At 42.1% G+C, this 25,369-nt stretch overlaps 1 protein-coding gene across 2 annotated transcripts in view; it reads right to left on the reverse strand.

The window, feature by feature from the left end:
- Positions 1–4,937: 4,937 nt before the first annotated feature.
- The window catches only part of PARD6B (par-6 family cell polarity regulator beta), a 37,762-nt gene continuing 17,330 nt past the window's right edge, over positions 4,938–25,369 (reverse strand). Inside the window, exons 3-4 of one of the 2 annotated variants that reach the window (XM_060185354.1) lie at positions 23,691–24,299; positions 4,938–5,101 (exon numbers count right to left, since the gene is read on the reverse strand). In XM_060185354.1, the coding sequence (XP_060041337.1) occupies positions 5,085–5,101; positions 23,691–24,299 (626 nt within the window). In that variant the 3' untranslated portion in view covers positions 4,938–5,084. Of the gene's footprint in view, positions 5,102–20,958; positions 24,300–25,369 lie in introns of those variants that run through there. The other variant, XM_007533113.3, reaches the window with a different exon arrangement.

Raw genomic sequence — 25,369 nt, forward strand, 5'->3', positions numbered from 1 at the left:
TGCAGCCCATTCAGCCTTTTGCCATTTGGCCAGTTTCCCAGCCACTCTGCCTCCTCCCCTGGCTCTTCTCCCTTTACCGTTTATTTCCTTCCTTTCTCCTAGCCCTGTCTGCCTGTCCATTGGAGACACATGCCAGCCCCACTGGGCACAGGGCCTGTGAACACCAGCCAAAGATCACTGGGGGTGAAGGAAGGGCATTGAGGCCAGCACACGAGAAAACCCCTCCTGTGTTGCAATTGGATTGCAAAAGTTTTACTGTTGATTTGTATAGAGCACTGAAAAAACTATTATGATGGCCATTTGAGGGTAAGATTTGCATGGAATCATGTTTCACATATTGTTTGGTATTTTGTGTCTGTGCCAGCATTTGAATTCCACATTCAGGCTAATCAGGTGTGTGTGTGTGTGTGTGTGTGTGTGTGTGTGTGTGTGTGTGTGTATAAATATGTTGGTGCAAGTATGAGGATCCAATTTAGAATCAACTAGTTGAAAAGTTGTGTTTTGTTTTTTGATGTAGGGGTTCAAACCCAGGACCTCATACATGAAGAATATTCACTTTATCGGGAGTCGGGCAGTGGCGCAGCGGGTTAAGATCATGTGGCTCAAAGCACAAGGACCAGCGTAAGGATTCCAGTTCGAGCCCCGGGTTCCCCACCTTCAGGGGAGTCGCTTCACAAGCAGTGAAGCAAGTCTGCAGGTGTCTGTCTATCTTTCTCTCCCTTTCTCTGTCTTCCCCTCCTCTCTCCATTTCTCTCTGTCCTATCCTACAACAACAACGACATCAATAACCACAACAAGGGCAGAAAAAGGGAAAATAAATAAATATTAAAAAATTAAAAGATTAAAAAAAGAAGCATATTCACTTTATCATAGAGCTATGACTTCCTCCTCCCCATCCCCAGCCCAAAGGTTGTGTTATTCGAGTTGAGAAGACTTTCCCACTTTTTCCTGCTCTCCTAGGAAGTTAAACTAACCGACATCCTTCACAAATTGCTGCTGCTGAGAGTGACTGGAGAACAGTTCTGATTAAGGGGACACTAGAGGGCTGGCAAACGCAGCTCGCGCGGATAGTACACCTGCTTTGCCATGCACACAACCCCGGTTTGAGCCTGGCTCCCGCTGCATTGGAAGAAACTTCAGTGCTATGGTGTCTCTCTCTTCCTCTCTGCCTATCTGGAAAAGTTGGTCTGGAGTGGGGAAGTCCCAGTGGCAACAACAACAACAACAACAACAAAAAGATAAGATAATCCTAGCCGTAGCCACTGGTTCCCCAGAAAGCCACACTGCCTGGAATTGCTGTTCTCCTATAATCATCATTGGGATTACCAGAACATCCTAAAGTGTTCTATTTCAAGCTCCCTTTGCCCAGTTTCTACAGATAGCGACTGAGTTAATGATTTAGCGACTGAGTCACCTAAGCAGGCTCACTTTTTGCCCGAGTCTCCTCAAGAGCATACCTGATCCAGCAGATTCTCGAAACGCCGGAGAAAACCTGATGGACAACTGTGCCCCCCGCCATAGATGGAAAGCCAGCGCATGCTGGCAGGGCTGAAGGCCAGGCCAGAGCTCGGATGTTCTGTAAGAACTGCCCTGAGTTTCCTTTGAGTACAGTCTGCTCCAGGTCTCAGGCAGGGGCAGAGCCATGCATGCCATTGCCTGGTTTCTCCATGCGTGACTGGGAGACTGAAGGAGGGCTACACTGAGCAGATGCAGGCTGAAAGCTATTCGAATCCTGAAGTGCTAGCCTTTCTCGTCTGCCTTTTGACATGTAACCCAGTATAGAAATCCAGCCTGGGGAGTCAGGCGGTAGCGCAGCAGGTTAAGCGCACGTGGCACAAAGCACAAGGGACCAGAGGAAGGATCCTGGTTTGGGCCCCCGGGAGTCGCTTCACAAGCGGTGAAGCAGGTCTGCAAGTCGCAGGGGAGTCGCTTCACAAGCGGTGAAGCAGGTCTGCAAGTGTCAATCTTTCTCTCCCCCTCTCTGTCTTCCCCATCTCTCTCCATTTCTCTCTGTCCTATCCAACAATGATGACATCAATAACAAAAACAATAATAAATACAACAATAAACAACAAGGGCAACAAAAGGGAATAAATAAATATTAAAAAAAAAAAAAAGAAAAGAAAACCAACCTGGAGTTCTCAGAGGCTTATTTTCTCTGCAATGATCTCTGTGATGATCTCTATGGAGAATTACTTTTTTCCAGCAAAACTGTATTAAAAATATTGTTATTTTTATTTCATAGGACAGACAGAAATTGAGAGGGGTGAGGAAGATAGAGAGGGAGACAGACACATACCTGCAGCATTGGTTCACCACTATGAAGCTTCCTCCTTGCAGATGGGGAAGTGGGGTTTGAACCCAGGTCCTTGTGCATGGTAACATGTATGCTCAACTAGGTATGCCACTGCCCAGCCCCCAAAACTGCAATTCTGGTGAGGCTGAGCAGACTTATAGGAAATGGGGTGATACCGTGCAGCAGGCTGGGGCTTAAAGCTTACTCTCCAGTGTATGCGCAGTGGGTGAGTAGACAAAGGCTTTTCCTACATCTCTATGACTTCAGAAAAAATGACAAGCCATGTTCTGCTGAAAGTGAAGGAGAGAGACAGACAGACGAGCCAGATGTCAGACTCCCCCAAGCTTTAATGAGCACAGGAAGCACCTGGAGAAATGCTAAGAAAGAACATGCTGGCTGTGAAGCAGGTACAGCACCAGACTTGCATGTGTGAGGTCCCAAATTTGATCCCCGGCATTGCATATGCCAGAGTGATGCTCTGGTTCTCTTACTCTTGTGCTAATAAATGAACTTTTCTTTCTTTTATTTTGCGTATTTATATTTTGGTACCAGGGTTGTTGCTCAGACTCAGTGCCTACATGATGACTCCATCAGTTTTTTTTTTTTTTTTTTTTTTTTTTTTACCTTATAGAAACATGGGGGGTGGGGGTGGACCGTAGCGCAGTGGGTTAGATGCACGTGGCGCAAAGTGCAAGGACCAGAGTAAGGATCCCGGTTAGAGCTCCCGACTCCCCACCTGCGGGGGGGGGGGGGTGCATCACACAGGCGGTGAAGCAGATCTGCAGGTGTCTCTCTTTCTCTCCCCCTCTCTGTCTTCCCCTCCTCTCCCAATTTCTCTCTGTCCTATCCAACAACAACGACATCAATAACAACAATAATAACTACAACAACAATAAAAAACAACAAAGGCAACAAAAGTGGGGAAAAGCAAATAAAAAAAAACGTTTTTTGAAAAAAAGAAATACAAAGAGGGAGAGAACAGGGAGACACCTGCAGCACTGCTCCAAGGATTATACTGCTTTCCCCCTGTAGGTAGAGACTGTGGGTAACATGTGTGGTCTACTGGGTGAGCCACTGCTCAGGCTCAATCACTGGAGCTCAGTGCCTGCACCAGGAATTCACTGCTCCTGGAGTCCTTTTTTTTTTCTTTTCCCCTTTTGTTGCCCTTGTTGTTTTATTGTTGTTGTGGTTATTATTGTTGTTGTTACTGATGTCATTGTTGGATAAGACAGAAAGAAATCGAGAGGAGGGGGAGAGAAAGATAGACACCTGCAGACTTGCTTCACAGCTTGTGAAGCGACCGCCCTGCTCGTGGGGAGCCAGGGCTCAAACCGGAATCCTTATGCCGGTCCTTGTGCTTTGTGCCATGTGTGCTTAACACGATACATTACCATCTGCCCCCCCCTTTTTTTAATGAGAGCACTACTCAGCTCTGGTTTATGGTGGATGGGATATTGAACCTAGGACTTTGGAGCCTTACGCATGAAAGTTTCTTTGCATAACCACTGTGCTACCTACTCCCAGCAAATAATTACATCTTAAAAAGAAAAAAAAAAGTATTGGACTCTCAAGCACATGTACCAGAGTAATGTTCTGGTTCTCTCTCTATTGTTAACAGATTAAATAAATAAAAATAGCTATCTTAGCCTCCTCTGTAGCCACTGACCCCATGTAGCTATTTAAATTTCAATTAAACTTCCATAAAGTCAGGAAGTCAGCTTCCCACTTGCACTGGCCACATCGACAAATATGCAGCTGCCACATACTGGCTGGTGACCTCGTTTGGACAGAGCAAATATGGGACATTCCTGTCATTACAGAAAGTTCTACCAAATAACACTATGAAGTAATATCTGGACTGAAATTCTAGCCCTGGCTTCTCAGCATTGTGAGTCAGTCCTTCTCTTTCTAGTGAAGTAATTGGCACTGGGTTACTCACAGTCCAAAGCATGCAGAGGCACAGCCTCAGATGAGCACACTCAGGAATGACCAGGTGCACGTTATGGTTCTGACCAGGTGTTTGCTAGGTAGTTGCTGAGAGAGTGCAGCCATGGGGTCATAAACAGAGCTAGACAGGAAACACTCAAGAATATACAGTTGGGACTGAGTGATAGCACATCCAATTGAAAGCACACATCACTATTTATAAGGACACGGGTTCAAGCTCCCCTCCCCAGTTGCAGGGAGAAGCTTCATGAGTGGTGAAGCAGGTCTGCAGATGTCTCTCTTCCTTTCCCCTCTCAATTCTCTCTCTCTCTCTCTCTCTCTCTCTCTCTCTCTCTCTCTCTCTCAGTGCACGCCCACACGCACACAGAGTCATTTTACTATTTTCTCCGACTTCTTCAATTAGAAAACAATTGACAGGGAGTCGGGTGGTAGTGCAGTGGGTTAAGCGTAGGTGGCACAGAGCACAAGGACCGGCATAAGGATCCGGGTTCCAGCCCCCAGCTCCCCACCTGCAGGGGAATCGCTTCACAGGTGGTGAAGCAGGTCTGCAGGTGTCTATCTTTCTCTCCCCTTCTCTGTCTTCCCCTCTTCTCTCCACTTCTCTCTGTCCTATCCAACAACAGCGACATCAATAACAACAGTAATAACCACAGCAACAATAAAAATCTTACATACTTTTATTTTATAAGACAAAGAGAAATTAGGAGGGGAGGGGAAATAGGTAGATAGTAAGAGAGGCTCCTGAAGCCCTACTTCACTACTTGTGAAGCTTCCCTCCTGCTGGTAGGAACCCAGATCTTTGCACGTGATGACATGTGCACTCAGCTGGCTCCACCGCTGTTCAGAATCCTGAATAATCTAAAAGAATAATCAGAATAATGAAAACACATATGAATACAAGAATAACTTCATTTAAAATTGTTTATATTTACTTATTCCCTTTTATTGCCCTTGTTGTTTTATTGTTGTAGTTATTATTGTTATTATTGATGTCATTGTTGGATAGGACAGAGAGAAATGGAGAGAGGAGGGGAAGACAGAGGGGGAAAGATAGACACCTGCAGACCTGCTTCACCACCTGTGAAGTGACTCCCCTGCAGGTGGGAAGCCGGGGTCTCGAACTGGGATCCTTACGCTGGTCCCTGTGCTTCATGCCACATGCACTTAACCCGTTGCGCTACCGCCTGACTCCTTATTTAAATGTTTTTTAAAGATTGGCAATTTCTTCTTTTTAAATTAATTATTTGATGAGACAGAGAGGGTAAGGGGGGAGGGCAGGTGGTGGTCATTAAAATATGCAAGAACGAGAGGGTAGAGAGCATAATGGTTATGCAGAGAGACAGTATGCAAGGACCCGGGTTCAAGCCCCTTGTCCCACCTGCAGGGGGAAAGCTTCATGGGTAGTAAAGCTGGGCTGCAGGTATCTCTCTGCCTCTCTCTATCTTCTCCTTCCCTCTCAATTTCTCTCTCTCTCTATCCAATAATAAAAATAAATAAACAAATAAAGAGGGAGAAAGAGAGACATCTGTAGCCTTGTTTAACTGCTTATGAAGTTATACCCACCACTAGTGAAGCTTCCTCCGTGCAGATGGAGACTGGGAGCTTAAGCCTGTGTCCTTGCACATTGTAATGTGTGTCCTCAACCAGATGCACCACTGCCCAGTCCCTTCTTTATTGTGACACAGAGGCCTTACACATATGTGACTTCACTACTCCAAGGCCATCTTTTTCATTTTTTTTTTTAAAGAAAGGTTTATTTTTTAGTGATCAGAGAAAATCACAACATCACTTTGGTACATGTGATAACTGGGGATTGAACTCAGGACATCATGTCCACGGGTTAGATACTTTATCTGTTGTGCTGTTTCCTGGCTCACAACTTTTTCATTTGTTTATGAGAGAGATATCACAGCCCCTAAATTTCCTCCAATGTGGTAGGGGCTGGGCTTTAAACTGGGTCACACACATGACAAAGCAGTCCACTATCCAAAGAAGCTATTTCATCAGCCCCACCCCCCCACCCCCCCTTTAGCCCAGCTTTTCTTTCACTATAAAAAAGTGTTTTGGCAAGTAGAACCTGAAATGTAATTGGCATATCGCACCAAAGTAAAAGACTCTGGGGTGGGTGGGTGGGGAGAATACAGGTCCATGAAGGATGATAGATGACATAGTGGGGGTTGTATTTTTAAATGGGAAACTGGGGAATGTTATGCATGTACAAACTATTGTATTTACTGTTGAATGTAAAACATTAATTCCCCAATAAAGAAATAATTTTTTTTTATTTTATTTAAAAAAAATTTTTATAAACACCATTCCCATCACCAAAGGACCGTGACCCATCCCTCCCACCCATTCCCACCCCCCACTGGCCCAGGAAGCTACATGTCTACCCCTCACCACTGGGTTTTTACTTTGGTGCCCTACTTACAATTTGATCAGGTCCTGCTTTTAGTTTCCCTTTCAGATCTTCTAAGTCAGCTTCTGTTGATGAGTGGGATCATCCCATACTCATCTTTAACTTTCTGACTTAGTCCACTTAACATAATTCCTTCTAGCTCTGTCCAAGTTGGGTCAGAGAAGGTGAGTTCATTGTTCTTGATAGCTGCATAGTATTCCATTGTGTATATATACCACAGCTTTCTCAGCCATTCATCTGTTGTTGGGCACCTGGGTTGCTTCCAGGTTTTAGCTATTATGAATTGTGCTGCTATGAACATAGGAGTACACACCTCTTTTTGGTTGGGTGTTATGGAGTCCTTGGGGTATAACCCCAGGAGAGGAATTATTGGGTCATATGGAAGGTCCATGTCTAGCCTTCTGAGAGTTTTCCAGACTGCTCTCCACAGAGGCTGTACCAATTTACATTCCCACCAGCAATGTAAAAGAGTTCCTCTGTCCCCACATCCTCTCCAGCATTTGTTGCTGCTGTCCTTTTTGATGTATGCCATTCAAACTATTGTATTTACTGTTGAATGTAAAACATTAATTCCCCAATAAAGAAATAAATTTTTTTTAAAAAAGTTTTTTGGGTGGGGGTAGATTGGTTATTCAAAGAGACTCTCATGCCTGAGGCTCCAAAGTCCCAGGTTCAATCCCCTACATGACCATAAACCAGAGCTGATCAGTCCTCTGGTAAGAAAAAAAAAAAAAAGTGTTTTCATGTTAGTAGAAGCTGACAGGGGCCAGATGGTGGCACACATGTTACAGTGCGCAAGGGCTTGGGTTCAAGCCCCTGGTCCCCACCTGCAGGGGGAAAGCTTTGCAAGTGGTGAAGCAATGCTGCAGGTGTCTCTCTGTCTCTCTCCCTCTCTATCACCCACTTCCCTCTCAATTTCTGGCTGTCTCTATCCAATAAATAAATAAACATAATTAAAATATTTTTAAAAGAAGCTGACATAATGGGGCGCAGGTGGTGGGGCACCTGGTTAAGTGCACACATTAGAGTGTGCAAGGACGCAGGCTCAAGCCCTTCATCCCCACCCGCAAGGGGAAAGCCTCACCTGTAGTGAAGCAAGGCTGCAGGTATCACACTGTCTCTTCCCCTCTCCCATGTCAATTTCTCTTTCTTTATCCAGTAATAAGTAAATAAAATTTTAAAAGAAGAATAAGAAAAAGGAAACTGACAATGTGACTCCTGGCATGACACAGGAGAGTGCATCATCTGTGTAGTTTTCTTGCCCAAAGCACATTAAGTTGCATCTAATCATGAAGAGATCACCACAGACTGAGCTCTATGAAATAGTTGGTCTTTATTTTTCTAAAATCGTAACATTATGAAAGACAGAAACACCGAGGAATGTTCCAGATTCAATGAGACCAAAATGATGCAACAAGCAAATGTGATGCATGATTCTGAACTGGATCTTGGGTCAGGATCAAGAAGTTAAAAAATCGGGAGTCCAGCGGTAGCGCAGAGGGTTAAGCACACTTGGCGCAAAGCACAAGGACCCGCGTTAGGATCCCGGTTGGAGACCCCGGCTCCCCATGTGCAGGGGAGTCGCTTCACAGGTAGTGAAGCAGGTCTGCAGGTGTCTCTCTTTCTCTCCCCCTCTCTGTCTTCCCCTGCTCTCTCCATTTCTCTCTGTCCTAGGCAACAACAACGACAACAATAATAAGAACAACAATGAAAAAACAAGGGCAACAAAAAGGAATAAATAAATAAATAAATAAATAAATATAAAAAAAGTTTAAAAATTCAAGTTCGAGGTCAGGCAGTGGTGTGCAGGGCTGAGAGAACATGTTGTAATGAGTAAAGACCCAGGTTCAAGCCTCTGGTCCCCACCTGGAAGCTGGTGGAAGCTTCATGATGACAGAAGCAGTGCTGCCGCTGTCTTCTCTTTCTGTCTTTCCTCTATCTTCCCCCTCCCTGTCCACTTCTCTGTGTCTCTGTCCAATAGATCAATGAATAACACATGTTTTTCAAGATCTCTGAAAAGTTTTTTATGTTTGAAGGGGTTGGGTGGTGCTTTACCTAGTAAATCACACATGCTATCATGGTTGAGAACTAGGTTCATGTCCCCCATCCCCACCTACAGGGAGAAAACTTTATGAGTGACGGGGTAGTGCTGCAGGTGTTTCTTGAGAGCTTGTTTGGAGGTTCTAGCAGGGGAGCGCAGCTACTCGTATACCCTCGACCGAAGACCGGTCCGTCTCTATTCGGGGAAGGCCGTCCTCTTCGACCGAGCGCGCAGCTTCGGGAGGGACGCACATGGAGCGGTGAGGGAGGAAGGGGACACCCGCCTAGCCAGCCAGATCAGCCGAATCAACCCTGGCGATCAATGGGGTGACAGATGTCGCAGCCAGATCGCCCTCACATCCGCTGCAGGTGTTTCTTCTTCTCTCTGTCTGTCCTCTTCTTTCTCTCACTCTATCTCACTGTGTCTCTCACCTTCTATCAAAAAGAAGGAAAAAGGAAACAAAGGGTTACTGAAAATGGTGGTCTGAGTCTCAGGCACTCAACTCCAGAGAGAAACCTGGTAACAAGAAACAAAACAAAAACAAACAACAGCAACAACGTTGGAAAATTGAACTGTGGTTGTATAAGGGAGTGAGTGTATAAGAGAATGGCAAAGCAACTATGATCTCTGCAACGGGTTCACAAATGCTTCAGGAGAAAATAAACAGAGACAGAGAAAGCAAATATAGGTATAATCTAGGTGAAAGGGATATGCTTTTTTTTTTTATAATTTTTAAAAAATTTTTTTTATATTTATTTTATTTATTTATTCCCTTTTGTTGCCCTTGTTGTTTTATTGTTGTAGTTGTTGTTGTTGTTGTTGGATAGGACAGAGAGAAATGGAGAGAGGAGGGGAAGACAGAGAGGAAGAGAGAAAGATAGACACCTGCAAACCTGCTTCACCGCCTGTGAAGCGACTCCCCTGCAGGTGGGGAGCCGGGGTTCGAACCGGGATCCTTATGCCGGTCCTTGTGCTTTGCGCCACCTGCGCTTAACCCGCTGCGCTACAGCCCGACTCCCATGCTTTTTTTTTTAAGCAGCACTTTTCTAGGTTAGAAATCATTTAGAAATAAAGAACAAAAGCAATATAGTGCTATTGCCCCTCCTTAGATAAGAACAAGACAAAACCAACTAATATTTTCCATGATAAATCTCTCAAATGGAAAGCTAAGTAACTCATAGTGTTTTTTGCATGTTTGTTTCTTTTTAGTATTTTAAGAATATTTTATTTATTGTGGTCCGGGAGGTGGCGCAGTGATTGAAGCGTTGGATTCTCAAGCATGAGGTCCTGAGTTCAATCCCTGGCAGCACATGTACCAGAGTGATGTCTGGTTTTCTCTCTCTCTCTCTCTTTCTCTCTCCTTCTATCTTCATGAATAAATTTAAAAAATATTTTTAAAAACAATATTTTATTTATTTTGGATAGAGACAGAGAAATTGAGAGGGAAGGGGGAAATAGAGTGAGGAAAGAGAGAGAAAGAGAGAGAGAGAAGGAGAAAGAGGCAGTGGTGCACATAGACCCGGGTTCGAGCCCCTGTTCCCCACCTGCAGAGGGAACGCTTCATGAGCAGTGAAGAGGGTCTACAGGTGTCTTTCTCTCCTTCTCTCTGTCTCCCCAACTTCTCTGAATTTCTCTTTGTCTTATCGAATTAAAAAAAAGAAAAAGGGGAAAAAATGGTGGCCAGAAGCAGTGGATTCAGAGTGCCAGCACTGAGCCCCAACAACTGGAGGCAAAAAATAAATAAAATAAATAAAAATAAAAAATACATAAGAGAGAATGAGAGAGAGAGAGAGAGACTCCTGTAGCACTATTTCTCCACTTGTGAAACTTTCCACTTGAACATGGGTCCTTGAGCACTGTAACATGTGCTCTCTGCCAGGTGAGCCACCACCCAGCTCTCATATTTTCTTTTTAATCTAGTTTTAAAGATTCACTTGACAGTACAAATATGCATGCAAGAAACAGAGACACCAGATCACAGTACTTCCTGGTTGTGCCTGGGGGCCCTATGTAAGCAAGTCTGTGTTTGAGCTGACAAGCCACCTTCTGGGCAATTTCAGTGTTTTTCAAATAGTATATTCTGAAATTGTTTTGAGAACTTGTTTTAAACATTTGAAAAATGGAACAGAAAATTGGAATGGTCTTATTTTAATTTAAATTAAAATAGTTAAAAAAAATTTTTTTTTTATCAGAGCACTGTTCAGCTCTGGTTTATGGTGGTGCAGAGGATTGAACCTGGGACCTTAGAGCCTCAGACACGAGTCTCTTTGCCTAACCATTATGCTATCTACCCCCACTCCTTAAAATAGATTTATTTACTTATTTATCTATTTACTTTAAAACTATTATCTTTGGGAGTCGGGCGGTAGCGCAGCAGGTTAAGCGCAGGTGACAAAAGCACAAGGACTGGCGTAAGGATCCCAGTTCGAGCCCCCGGCTCCCCACCTGCAGGGGAGTCCCTTCACAGGCGGTGAAGCAGGTCTGCAGGTGTCTGTCTTTCTCTCCCCCTCTCTGTCTTCCCCTCCTCTCTCCATTTCTCTCTGTCCTATCTAACAACAATAAAACAACAAGGACAACAAAAGGGAATAAATAAATAAATGTTTTAAAAAATATTACCTTTATTTATTTATTGGATAGAGACAGCCAGAAATTGAGAGGGAAGAGGGTAACAGAGAGGGAGAGAGACAGAGAGACCCCTGCAACACTGCTTTCTCATTTGCAAAGCTTTTCCCCTACAGATGTGGACTGGAGGGTCTTTACGCACTGTAACATGTGTGCTCAACCAGGTTTGCCACCACCTGGCCCCTCTATTTACTTTTTTTTTTTAATTCTTTTTTTTTTATTTAAGAAAGCATTAATTAACAAAACCATAGGGTAGGAGGGGTACAACTCCACACAATTCCCACCGCCCAATCTCCATATCCCACCCCCTCCCCCATAGCTTTCCCATTCTCTATCCCTCTGGGAGCATGGACCCAGGGTCATTGTGGGTTGCAGAAGGTAGAAGGTCTGGCTTCTGTAATTGCTTCCCCGCTGAACATGGGCGTTGACTGGTCGGTCCATACTCCCAGTCTGCCTCTCTCTTTCCCTAGTAGGGTGGGTCTCTGGGGAAGCTGAGCTCCAGGACACATTGGTGGGGTCTTCAATCCAGGGAAGTCTGGCCGGCATCCTGATGACACCTGGAACCTGGTGACTGAAAAGAGAGTTAACATACAAAGCCAAACAAATTGTTGAGCAATCATGGACCCAAAGCTTGGAAAAGTGGAGAGGAAGTATTAGGGAGGTCTATTTACTTTTTACCAGAGCACTGCTCAGCTCTGGTTTATGATGGTAAAGGGGATTGAACCTGGGACTTTGGAGCCTCAGGCATGAGAGTCTCTTTATATAACCATTATGCTATCTCCCCCACAACCAAAAAAAGATTTATTTTTGAGAGAGAGAATGAGAGAAAGAGAGAGAGAGAAAGATTGGTGGTGGCACACCTGGTTGAGCACACCCTTTAAAATGAGCAAAAACCCAGGTTCAAGTCCCAGTCCCCACTTTCAGGGGGTCAGCTTTTCAAGTGGTAAAACAGTGCTGCAGGTATCCCTCTGTCTCTCTTCCTCTAATCTCCCCCACTCCTCCCAATCTTTCTCTGTTTCTATCCAAAATAAATAAATTTTATTTTATTTTATTTATAAAAAGGAAACACTGACAAAGGATAGGACTCTACACAATTCCCACCACCAGAACTCTGTATCTCATCCCCTCTCTTGATAGCTTTCCTATTCTTTATCCCTCTGGGAGTATGGACCCAAGGTCATTGTGGGGTACAGAAGGTGGAACGTCTGGCTTCTGTAATTGCTTCCCCACTGAACATGGGTGTTGACAGGTCAGTCCATACTCCCAGCCTGCCTCTCTCTTTCCCTAGTGGGGCAGGGTTCTGGGGAATCGGAGCTCCAAGACATATTGGTGGGGTTGTCTGTCCAGGGAAGTCTGGTTGGCATCATCTTAGCATCTGGAACCTGGTGGCTGAAAAGAGAGTTAACATATAAAGCCAAACAAATTGTTGACTAATCATGAACCTAAAGGCTGGAATAGTGCAGATGAAGAGTTGGGGGTGAGGGTGGGGAATCTCTGTTTCGTAGATAGCTAGTAGGCATATTTTAGTTATATTCCAAAGGGCCTGTGGCTATCCAAAATAAATAAATAAATGTTTTTTTTAAAAAGAGGAGAGAGAGGGAGTCGGGCGGTAGCGCAGCGGGTTAAGCGCATGTAGCGCAAAGTGCAAGGTTGGCTTAACGATCCCGGTTCGAGCCCTCAGCTCCCCACCTGTAGGGGAGTCGTTTCACAAGCGGTGAAGCAGGTCTGCAGGTGTCTAGCTTTCTCTCCCCATTTCTGTCTTCCCCTGCTCTCTCCATTTCTCTCTGTCCTATCTAACAACGACGACAACAATAACTACAACAACAATAAAACAACAAGGGCAACCAAAGGGAAAATAAAAAAAAAAAAAAGAGAGAGAGAAGAGGAAGGGAGACAACTGAAGCATTGCTCTATGGTTCATAAAGCTTCTCCCCTGCACATGGGAATCCAGGCCTTGAGCTAGGGTCCTCAGACATAGTAATGTGTGCACTCTACCAGGTGTAGCACCAGTTAGCCCCAGAACATTTATCAAGTAGTAACGGTTAATTCTGTGAAATTTTGAAATAATATAGATCTATAACAATCTAACTATTACACGTCTGTGTACTGGATCATATTATTCAGTGTATTTCTCTTTTTATTTTTATCTTTTTTCTCTTTTTCTTTTTATTAGAGCACTGCTTAGCTCTGGTTTATAGTGGTACAAGGGATTGAACCTGGGGCTTTGGAGCCTCAGGGATGAGAGTCTCTTTGCATAGCCATTATGTTATCTCTCCTGACCTAGCTACCTACCTACCTTCCTTTTTTTTTTTTTTTTTCTTTTTTGCCACCAGAGTTATCACTGGGGCTTATTGACTGCACAACTTCCAACTTCACTATCTCTGGTGGTGGCTTCTCCTTTTTTTTTTTTTTGATAGGACAGAGAGAAATGGAGAAAGGAAGGGGAAGATAGAGGGGAAGAGAGTTAGACACCTCCCAATCTGCATCATTGCTTGTGAGCAACCCCCTGCAGGTGGGGATCCAGAGGCTCCAACCCAGATCCTAGAGTTTGCTATGGGCGTGTTTAACCTGGTGCACTACCGCTCAGCCCTCTCCTCCTCCTTCTTCATAGAGGAAGAGAGACAGAAAAAAGATAAAAAGGGAGAGAGAAGGAAGAAGAGGTACCTGCAGAACTACTTCACTGCTTGTGAAGTTTGCCTCTTAAGGTGGGAGCCAGGGGCTTGCATCTGGGTCCTGGTGCATGATAAACACAACACCAATTTCCACCTCGTGCATCCCCCCCCCCTTTTTTAATGTGGCATTGGGGAATGAACCTAGGACCTATTGTGCACGTACAATACCACCAACTGAATGGCCTCCGCAGAGCAAATTTTTCATCCTTTATTTCTTAGAGAGAATGAAGTGGGGGGAGGAGTGAAAAAGACAGAGAAAGGAGAGATACCCCAGCACCAATTCACTGTTCATGGAGCTTCTGATGATGTCTATAACGCTCCACTTTGGTACAGGAGCTCAAGCTCAGGTTCTCACACGTGAAAGTCATGTGCTTGACCAGGTGAGCTACTGCCTTGGCCCCTCAATGCATTTCTTCCTGTAAGCTCTGATTTAAAAAAAAAAAAGTTCAAGTTCCCCTCCCTGCACCACCATAAGCCAGGGCAAAGCACAAGGTGAAGCAGGTCTTCTCTCCCCTCTCTGTCGTCTTCCCCTCCTCTCTCTGGTTCTCTACGTCCTATCCAAAAACGACATCAGTAACAACAATAACTACAACAATAAAACAAGGGCAACAAAAAGGGAATAAGTAAATAAATATTTAAAAAAATAATTAAATATTATCTTGATTTTCAAGGCAACTAGCTCCCATTCTTAGGTGTTCTCCAAAAGTTGGCTTCATTAACATAACAAGAAACACTTTTACACTTTCCATATGTTGAAAAATACTAATTTGAGGCTAGGGAAACAACATAATGTTTATGCAAAAGACTTTTATGCCTGAAGCTCTGAGGTGCCAGGTTCAGTTCCCAGCACTACCATAAGCCAGAGCTGAGCAGTGCTCTGGTCTCTTTCTCTCTGTATTTCTCATTAAAATAAGATAAATAGGGCAGGGGTGACAGCATAATGGTTATGCAAACAGACTCTCATGCCTGAGGCTCCTAAGTCCCAGGTTCAAGCCCCCACACTACCATAAGCCAGAGCTGAGCAGCGCTCTGGTGTTTCTATGTGTGTGTCTCTCTCTGCACCTCTCTCAAAAATAAAAAAAATTAAAAGAAATAAGATAAATAAGAAAAAAAAAGAAACTAATTATAATTTGAATGACTAAAGCACATATTTTAAAAATATTTTATTGTGGGGTAGAGACAGAGAACTTAAGAAAGGAAGGGTATATAGAGAAAGAGAATGGGGGTAGATAGTATAATAGTTTGGCAAAGAGACTCTCATGTCTGAAGCTCCAAAATCCCAGGTTCAATCCCTGCACCACCATAAACTAGAGCTGAACAGTGCTCTGGTATTAAAAAAAAAAAAAAAAAAAATCAGTCTCAGGTTGGTGAAAGAACTTACCTGGTTAGTGTGCTGCTTTGCTATGTGCACAAACTAGGTCTGAGTCTGGCCCCTCCCACACTGAAGGAAGTTTTAGTACTGGTGTCCTTCTCTCTCACACACACATTTGGAAGTAAACCACTCCCAAATTTCTGTCTGAGAGAGCTCAACTATCCTGCATACGATCACACACACACACAAACACATAAATACACACACACACACACACACACACACACTTCAGATTCACCAACCACAATTAAAATTTCCCTCAGTCTGAGATGGGAAGCAAACAATAACTAGTTGTTGTTAACCATTAACTTGAGCAATGTAAGGTATACAGCAGAAGGGCTAATTTCCCCTTGTAAATTTATATATTTTTTTATTTTTATTTTTTTCTTTTTCCTTTTCTTTTTTTTTTTTAATTTTTTATTTAAGAAAGGATTAATGAACAAAAACATAAGGTAGGAGGGGTACAACTCCACACAATTCCCACCACCCAATCTCCATAACCCACCCCCTCCCATGATAGCTTTCCCATTCTCTAGCCCTCTGGGAGCATGGACCCAGGGTCGTTGAGGGTTGCAGAAGGTGGAAGGTCTGGCTTCTGTAATTGCTTCCCCGCTGAACATGGGTGTTGACTGGTCGGTCCATACTCCCAGTCTGCCTCTCTCTTTCCCTAGTAAGGTGTGTCTCTGGGGAAGCTGAGCTCCAGGACACATTGGTGGGGTCTTCAATCCAGGGTAGCCTGGCCAGCATCCTGGTGGCATCTGGAACCTGGTGATTGAAAAGAGAGTTAACATACGAAGCCAAACAATTTGTTGGATCATGGACCCAAAGCTTGGAACAGTGGAGAGGAAGTGTTAGGGGGATACTCACTGCAAACTCTAGTGTACTTCTGCTTTCAGGTATATATTTTGCAGTAGTTTATGGATACGTGTGCACATAAGCTCTCTCTCACAGAAACTGGTGTATATCTAGGTTATGGGACTTTGTTAGAAAGTGAACTACCTGAGATGAAATTAGAGTGTACTATAAAAGGAAAGGTCTCACCTGAGTAATGAAGCTGAAGGGTTGTCATTCCACACGTGAAGTCTCTGGACACAGTCCGAGGTGAAGCATGTTGAGGTGGCAATCGTTGCGTTGGTTAGGTTGTGATCGGCAGATGAAATATTATTTGGTTTGGATTGGGAGATGCATACGGGAAAGTGGGCCCTATCCAAGGGTTCCAGGACTGGGGGAAGTAGGGGCTCTATAGTGGCGATGTGAGGTTCCTGCTGTCTTAGGGTTCAAAAGACAATCGATAGTTAATGTTATCATCACATTATTTGTTAATTGGGTTAACTTTGAAAAGTCCTTTTGTTATGGTTTGCTGTACAGTATCCAGTATCTTGTATATAGCTGTGCTATTGGATGCTTGTAAGTTTTTTTTTTTTTTAAATATTTTATTGGGAGTCAGGCGGTGGCGCAGAGGGTTAAGCGCAGGTGGCACAAAGCGCAAGGACCGGCGTAAGGATCCTGGTTTGAGCCCCTGGCTCCCCACAGGAGATGAAGCAGGTCTGCAGGTGTCTATCTTTCTCTCCCCCTCTCTATCTTCCCCTCCTCTCTCCATTTCTCTCTGTCCTATCCAACAATGACGACATCAATAACAACAGTAATAATTACAACAATAAAACAGCAAGGGCAACAAAAGGGAATATTTTTTAAAAATTAAAAAAAATTATTTATTTACTAATGAGGATAGGAAGAGAGAGAAAGAACCAGACATCACTCTGGCACATGTGATGCTGGGGATTGAATTTGGAACCTCATTCTTGGGATTCCAACACTTAATCCACTGTGCCATCTCCCAGATCATTCCCTGTAAATTTCTATGATTTCTACAATCTTTTCTTAAATCCAAATTTAATTCCTTACTGATAATTGCAAACATGGAAGCAGCAGAAATTTAAGATATAGAGTGCTTGGATTCATATTTTGAGAGTAAAAGGTGTTTTAGTTTCACAATCTCTGAAACCCAGAGACAACTATCAAATATTGAGTGTCATACATTATCTGCCAATTAATGATGTGAAGAATTCTGAGGGGATTGGGGAGATAACATGATGGTTATGCAAAAAGCCTGAGGCATCAAAGGTCCTGGGTTCAATCCCCAGCACCACCAGAAGTTGGCAATGAGCAGTGCTCTAGTACTCTACCCCCCAAAAAATATAGGGGAGAGCAAGGATGTAGTTCCTCAAAATTAAATGTATACATTAATGAGGGAGAGACCAGAGTACCACTCTGGAATATGTGGTGCCAGTGAGTGAACTCAGATTCTTATGCTTAAAAGCTTTATCCACCACACTACTTCCTGGGCCACCTAGGTTTTTTTTTTTTTTTAGTGTTACACCAAGAAGTGAATCCAAAACCTTGTGCATATCCGATAACACTGACTTGCCTCCCAGGCCCAATTTTTTTAAGTTTCATTTTTTTTTTTTGTTATTAACAGGTTGTTTCTAATAAAAAAAAGATTAAAGAAAAAAGTTTTAAAAAAGAAAAAGTAACGCAACGCGAGTACCACCTCAGCGTGCTTCACTTCAGACTGTGTCCAGAGATGACAGGCATGGAATGACAACCCTTCACCCTCATCACTCGGGTGAGACCTTTCCTTTCATGGTACTCTGTAATTCCATTCCAGCAGGTTCACTTCCTAACAAAGTCCCAAAACCTAGATATAGACCAGGTCCTGTGAGATAGAGCATATATCCACATATATCCCTAAATTAGGGCAAAATATATACTTGAGAACAAAAATGCACGTTTGTAGTGAGTCAGTATCAAGTTCATAATGAAATAGTGTCTACTTAGACTTAGATACCCTCCTCACCTACTTCCTATTACAGTTCTCTCACTCACTCCAAAGCTAACCTTATCAAAGCAAGGACTGCAAAAGCTGAATAAGGGCAAGAGACTGGCATACTTTAACAATGTACTCTTTAGTCACTATCAGGCCACCCCATCAGCTGAGGCCCTATTTGGGGAGTTCTGAGATTCCCAAACAGACATGATGGGCCTAGACCTCGAATAAATCCCTTTCTCCATTGTTACCAGTTATCTCTATCAGGAACAACACAACAGACCCCTTTGTGGGCCCCCATAGGGCCTTGTCCTCAACTTGGATCAACAATGGTCGAGAATGTTCCATCCTCCAAAGGGAGGATGGACAACATACTCTATGCTACACCTGAGGAAGATGGGTTGATATTGGGGCAGCTTGGAACATTCCTACTCATGACCACAGAATGTGAGCTCAGATCTACAGGGATGCAGAGATCACATAGGCTCCTAAGCCGAATATGGGCCCCAGATCACATTAAATCGATGGGGTTTACAGTCAACAATGTTATACCCCTTTGCCATATTAGGAAGCTACTCTCTTCCCTGATCCAGCTTTCTGGTCCTTTTTCCAGCCATGACATCATCTCCCCAGACAATAACTTGGATTCACCTGCATATCAGATTTTAGGTTCAGGGGAAAAAAGAAAAACAAACAAACAAACAAACTAGTATAGCCAAATGTCCTTTGGAATATAACTAAAATATGCCTACTAGCTATCTACAAAATGGAGGCTCCCCTCCCCCCAACTCTTCATCTGCACTATTCCAGCCTTTAGGTTCATGATTGGTCAACAATTTGACTTTGTATGTTAACTCTTTTTTCAATCACCAGGTTTGATGCTAGCATGATGCCAACCAGTCTTCCCTGGACAGACAACCCCACTAATGTGTCCTGGAGCCCTGCTTCCCCAGAGCCCTTCACCACTAGGGAAAGAGAGGGACAGGCTGGGAGTATGGATACAATTACAGAAGCCAGACCTTCCAACTTCTGCATCCCACAATGACTGGGTCCATACACCCGGAGGGTTAAAGAATAGGAAAGCTATCAAGGGAGAGGATGGGATACAGAGTTCTGGTGGTGGGAATAGTGTGGAGTTGTACTCCTCTTATCCTATGGTTTTGTTAGTGTTTCCTTTTTATAAATAAAAAATTAAAAAAGTTATCACTCTGGCCATGTGACGCCAGTGCTGTGATGCCACCTCCTAGTTTGCTAAAATTTATCTATTTATTTATTTACTTATTTAAGAGAGTGAAAGAGACCACAGCACTGAAACTATTTCCAATGTGGTAGGAGCAGGGCTCAAACCTAGGTCATGCAGATGGGCAAAACAACGCATTTCCAAATGAACGGTTTTACTAGCCCTCAAGCCCGACTTTTATTCTGTAATTTTAGAGACCAAAGCATGTCCTTGTTTTTTTTTATTGTTGTAGTTATTCTTGCTGCTACTGATGTCGTCGTTGTTAGATAGGACAGAGAGAAATGGAGAGAAGAGGGAAAGACAGAGAGGGATAGAGAAAGATAGACACCTGTAGATCTGCTTCACCGCCTGTGAAGTGACTCTTCTGCAGGTGGGGAGTCGGGGGCTCAAACCGGGATCCTTACGCAGGTCCTTGTGCTTTGCGCCACCTGCACTTAACCTGCTGTGCTACCGCCCGACTCCCAGAAGTAAACATTTTAAATGTGTCTTCCAGTGTGGCAGTGGCTAATGTATTGTAAGCATGAAATCCTGAGTTGGATCTCCTGGAACATATAGGCTAGATGTCCTGGCCTTTCATGAAATGTCTTTTTTTTTTTTTTAAATTCATTTATTAGGTAGTGACAGATAAACTGAAGTAGAAGGGGGAGATAGACACCTGCAGAACTGCTTTTCTCAACACTGAAGTAATGCTGTATGTTCTCCCTTCTCTAGCTCTCTCCTCTTAATGTCTCTATCCAACAAATAAAATATTTTTAAATGGTACTTTTTATTTTTAATGATTGGCAAGATTGTGGGATAAGAGGGGGTACAATTCCATACAGTTCCCACTACCAGAGTTCCATTGCCTCCATTGGAAGCTCCCCTATTCTTTCTCTCTCTGGGAGCATGGACCCAGGGGTGCAGAAGGTGGGAGGTCTGGCTTCTCTAATTGCTTCTCCATAAATGCTATCTTGTGGTTCAGGAGGTGGCATAGTGAATAAAGCACTGGGACTCTTAAGTATGAGGTCTTGAGTTTGAAGCAAGCACTGCCATGTCATTCTCTCCTTTCTCATTAATTTTTTTTAAAATTGTATCTTCCAGTTCATAGTCCTAGCCCACACATAGCTTCTATAAGTACACATGCAACTTGGTGTACTATTTTTTTCTGTGGTTGTATTTTTTAAAACATAATTCCATTTTGTAACATTATTGTTTACACATGCACAGGACTTTGTGATTCAAGAAGCAAACACATAGATTTTCATATGCCTATTGCGGGAAGTAATGAATATGAAGTTGTTTTTAAGGACAAAGAATCACAGGGTGGGAGAGGTAAAAAGAAGTCCTTGGTGCTAAGGATGGGAGAGAAGTGGAGTGAATGAGTTCTTGGCCTAGGTTTATGAGTAGCTAATTCTGGTGTATTGCTTTGAAAACTAAAATCAAGGAAGTAGAATATTGTATGTTTTCTCTGTCCACTTTCTATTATGGGTGCTTGGTAATCACTCTGTAGGGTGACTCTTCAGATATTTGCAAACAAGAAAGCAGCCTTTAGACAAGTCTATTTTTATTTGTAAAAAATAATATACAACTAACCCTAATTTGATTTTTAAAATCAAAGTTCATTAGTGATAATGTACAATTTATAATAAAATTGTAGTAAAATACTGACATCTGATCGTTTAAACAAAGTATCATTCATGTAAAAATCATGTTATCGCATGTAAAATTTAATTAGAAAATTCATAGTTCACAAAAGTACATATATTTTGTTGATAGCTCATGAGAACATTATCATAAATTTACTTAAGATACAGAACAAAATTCACAGTTAGGCTTGACATTGTTACTATAAAATGTTATGCTGAATCCACTGATTTTGTTAATAAGGTACACTTAAAATAATATGCTGAATCCACTGATATTTCTGTTCATAAGGTACACTTAATTCAGACTACCAATGAGTTGACATTTTATCGTAAAGCCAAGAGCTATTGGTTTTGTGTCTAGTAATCAATTACTTCACCAATAATTTAATCAAGGTTTAGATGAAAACATCATTGACACACCCTTGGAAAGATAATTAAAATAAAATATTAGCAGCTTCGATTTCTATTTTCATGAATACATACAATATAAATCTGCCCTTTACAGTTTAAAATTTGTACAAAAAAAAAAAATCAAGCCCTGAAGTACTCCCCCCTAAAAGTTCTGATGTTAAAACTTTGTTTAAAAAAAGAGAAAGATAGAGGTAGATGTTAAAGTGTTTTTACTTAAAATGCTGAACCCCTGCACCACCTAAAATATAAATGAGATTTGACTTTCTACACATTTACATTGTCATTCAAGAGTCAGATTCATAAATCTCACAGAATGTAAAGCTGGAATGCCATTAGAAAGCAGTATATAAATATGGAAGAACTTCAGTGAATTCAACAACAAAAAAATACATTGCACGACATAATGTGCAGTTAATAAGTTTAGTGATAATATGTCTAGTGGTAATGTGAACAAAATACATTTAAGTATTGAGTCAAGTGATCTTCAGTTAATCAAGACTTTACTTCATATATTCTTAGCATATAGAGAATATCCTTCAGAACGGAGTCATTTGATTCTTCATTGTTTTAATAGCACACACTTGTTTTAAAGGTATGTTATTAGCCCTACAATAAAATTAATTAATAAATAACTGAGAGAAATATCCATAAGCCACAGGGAATGTATGTGCTTCATATTACTCTTAGTTTCTATATACAAACATTTCACTGAGCTTGTGCCTATTGTACAACAAAACCAAGCAAGGAATGAAAATTAGCAGCCTTTTGTTCTATGGATGCACTGGAAAGTAATAAATAGCTTCATAAAATTAACAGTGATAAAGGTGAATACTACTACTTACTATTTTTTTATAAAGTAGGCAGTATTCCTAGAAATCCCACAAAGGAAAACTTGAATCTTTTGTATAAAAAAGTGCACATTTGTCCTTACTTGCCTCTTAAAATTTGGGTGCTTTTTTATCAAAAAAAGTGATTCACACTATTCTAATCCATTAAAAGATCTGAGAAACACACACACACACACACTCACTCACTCTTCCAGTGAAATCTGAAATGAGGACAAGGACCAGGGAGATAGCACAAAGTTCATGCAATAGACTTTCGTGCCTGAGGCTCAGAGATCTCAGGTTCAATCCTGTAAGTTAGCTGTTCTGGTCAAAATAAAAACAAAACAAACAAACAAACAAAAAAACTGAGGAGTAACAAAGTGGTTATGCTATTCATGGCTGAGGCCCCAAGGTCCTAGGCTCAGTTGTCCACAGACCACCAAATGCCAGAGCTGAGCAGGGCTCTGGTAAAAAAAAATAATAATAAAAAGTAAATAAATAGAAGTTATCTAAAATAAAAAATGAGGACACAACCAGGTTATGGGAGAGCCTCCCACATTACAATGAAACTGCTTTGAAAAAAAGCCATAGCCACACGCATGAGTTAGTAAATATGAGAGCTACATGATGGATAAAACAACTATTAAATCCTTATCAACACAGAAAACTACTCCTAAAAACAGTTAACTGGTGTAACTTCTTAGGAATTAAAAAATGTATTTGAGAAATTGTTACAATTAGCATGTGATGAATAACATTAAAAAATCAAAATAAAATAAAGGAAGCATGAGAGTTGAGGTCCCCAAGAAAGAAATAGAGAAAGGAAAAATTAACTGGGCTCTGCACCGGTCAGATATGCAACGACTCTGTACAGACATGGTCTAGTCCTCTTATGCAGTTCTAAGAATGTGTTCTAAAGTTCAGTTCTCTATAGACAAAATAGCAAAAGCAAAAAATTTCACCAGCAAATGTCCCTTTTGACTTAAGACTCACCTCTGACCCACCACAGTTTATGTTGCCAATTACCAAAGCACAGTTTTGATATGCTTTTAAGCTTGCATGAACACTTTTTTTCATGCCTATACCAGGTTACCAGTTCAGAGGTATATACGCTTTAAACTAACCAAATGTAAAAGTCCTTCCCATGGCATCCTCACTCGAAAACAAGTCTCATAGTGTTATGATTGTTCCATCTTCTTCTAAGAGTTTTTGATCTGCATCACACATTTCAAATTCTGTGTTTGTACCACTCGCTATGGGTGCAAAGCTCACTTCATTAGAAGGAATAAAACCATTCTGTCCAGACTCAAAATTGAGTTCTATCTGTGTTAATGATTCCAGGCTTTCTGTGTTAGGATCAGCTTTAGGAATTTGCCGTGGTACTCCATTACCTTCAATAATAATGTCATCTTCATCACTGTCTTCATCCTCTGGCTCGAAGCTTGGTTCGATTTGCTGTGGATAGCCCAGAAGACTGTTATCAGTAGACTGGCCAGAGCTGCCAGAAGTCCGACTGTTCCTAACGACATTATTCCTCTGGTTTGCTGGTCTCACTGTTATGATAAGGTTGCGGCTGTTTGCGATCATCATGTCTGTTACTTGATCAAGACTTTTCCCAGAAACTTCTATGCCATTCACTTCTAAGACTTCATCATTAACAGCTAATAGTCCTGTGCTTTGAGCCAGACCTCCAGGAACAAGTCTGGAGATAAAAATTCCTGGGACTTTCTCTAGGCCATGTGGTGTCACCCTGACACTAGAGCCATCCCGGATGTAGAATCCTAAGGGTTTCTCAGTGCCGTACTTGTAAAGACGAACCCTACGATGGGTTTCTGGAAGAATATCCACGTCTATGATAGAAGACACAGGTCGGAAGTCTTGGGGCATACTAATGACAATGTGTGGCTTTTTCCTATGGTTGTCAGGACGCAAAACATTGGTTAAAACATTCTTCTTCTTTATCAATGTGTCTGTACCGAAGGCACTGTAGTCTGCTTCTTCTGTTTAAAAGTAAAAGAAAATAATTATAGACATGCTGTAGAAGCACCCATTTACCTGCAGATGAATCTTTACAGAAAAGACTGATTAAGTATATTTACATAAATGAACCAGTTAAATACTGGTTAATTCTAATCAGATCAAAATATAGTGTTGGTATTCTTCATGTTGGTTTGGCCCCCTTCCCCCTACCTCTGAGAGAAATGGTTTGGCCCTTGCTACTTTCGCGCCCTTCTTTCTCCCCGCCCCGTATGCTAAGGACGTGCAGAGTCCCAGCAGCAGCGGCAGAGGGAAAATGATGCAGAAGCACATGGTGTGGTGATTTGCCCATTCGTGAATAAAGATTAAACTGCAGTTTCTCAGCCCAGCCGTGTGTCCTCGAATCTCTCTACCATCGCGAAGCTAGCCCGGCCAGCTGGAGCCCCCGAATTTAACAATATAGTACTGAGATGTTGTATCAGAAGAAAACCACTAGGTGGCCCTCTCAGGTCCACATCATAAATTACCAAATGTCTAGTGTTTACATTAGATAAAGCTTAATGATTATTAAACACCAATGAAATTTTGATAAGTTGTTAAAACATTATTTACATTTTCAACAAGTTGTTTCAAAATGTGTGTTTTCATTTGTTTAAAAAAAATTCCTATCTGCACATTTATTGTTAACTCAATGACATAAATGTGACACTTTTGGTTACCAAAATAAATCAAAAGAACCAGCTTATTAACAAACTATTAGAGGCAGGACATAGAATTAATGAAAAAGGCTGACTATGCATATGCACTGTGAATAGACGCATATCAGAAGGTGACACAGTGGGTAAAGCGGACTGTCAAGCATGAGATCTCAACCCCTGGCAACACATATGCCACAGTGATGCTCTGCACTGGTTCTCTCTCCCTCACGAACAAATCTTGAAAAGAAAAAGAAAAAGAAAGAAAACTTAGAAAGTGTGATATTACGCAAATAAGCACTGTCTTTCAACTTTTAGCTTTCCATTTCTGAAAAAGGCTGAGCCATAGAATTTTAAGCATCCCCCTCCCCTGGGTGAAGACAAAGAGCCATGACATT

Source organism: Erinaceus europaeus, chromosome 1 (assembly GCF_950295315.1).
Source record: "Erinaceus europaeus chromosome 1, mEriEur2.1, whole genome shotgun sequence".
Taxonomy (NCBI): Eukaryota; Metazoa; Chordata; class Mammalia; order Eulipotyphla; family Erinaceidae; genus Erinaceus; species Erinaceus europaeus.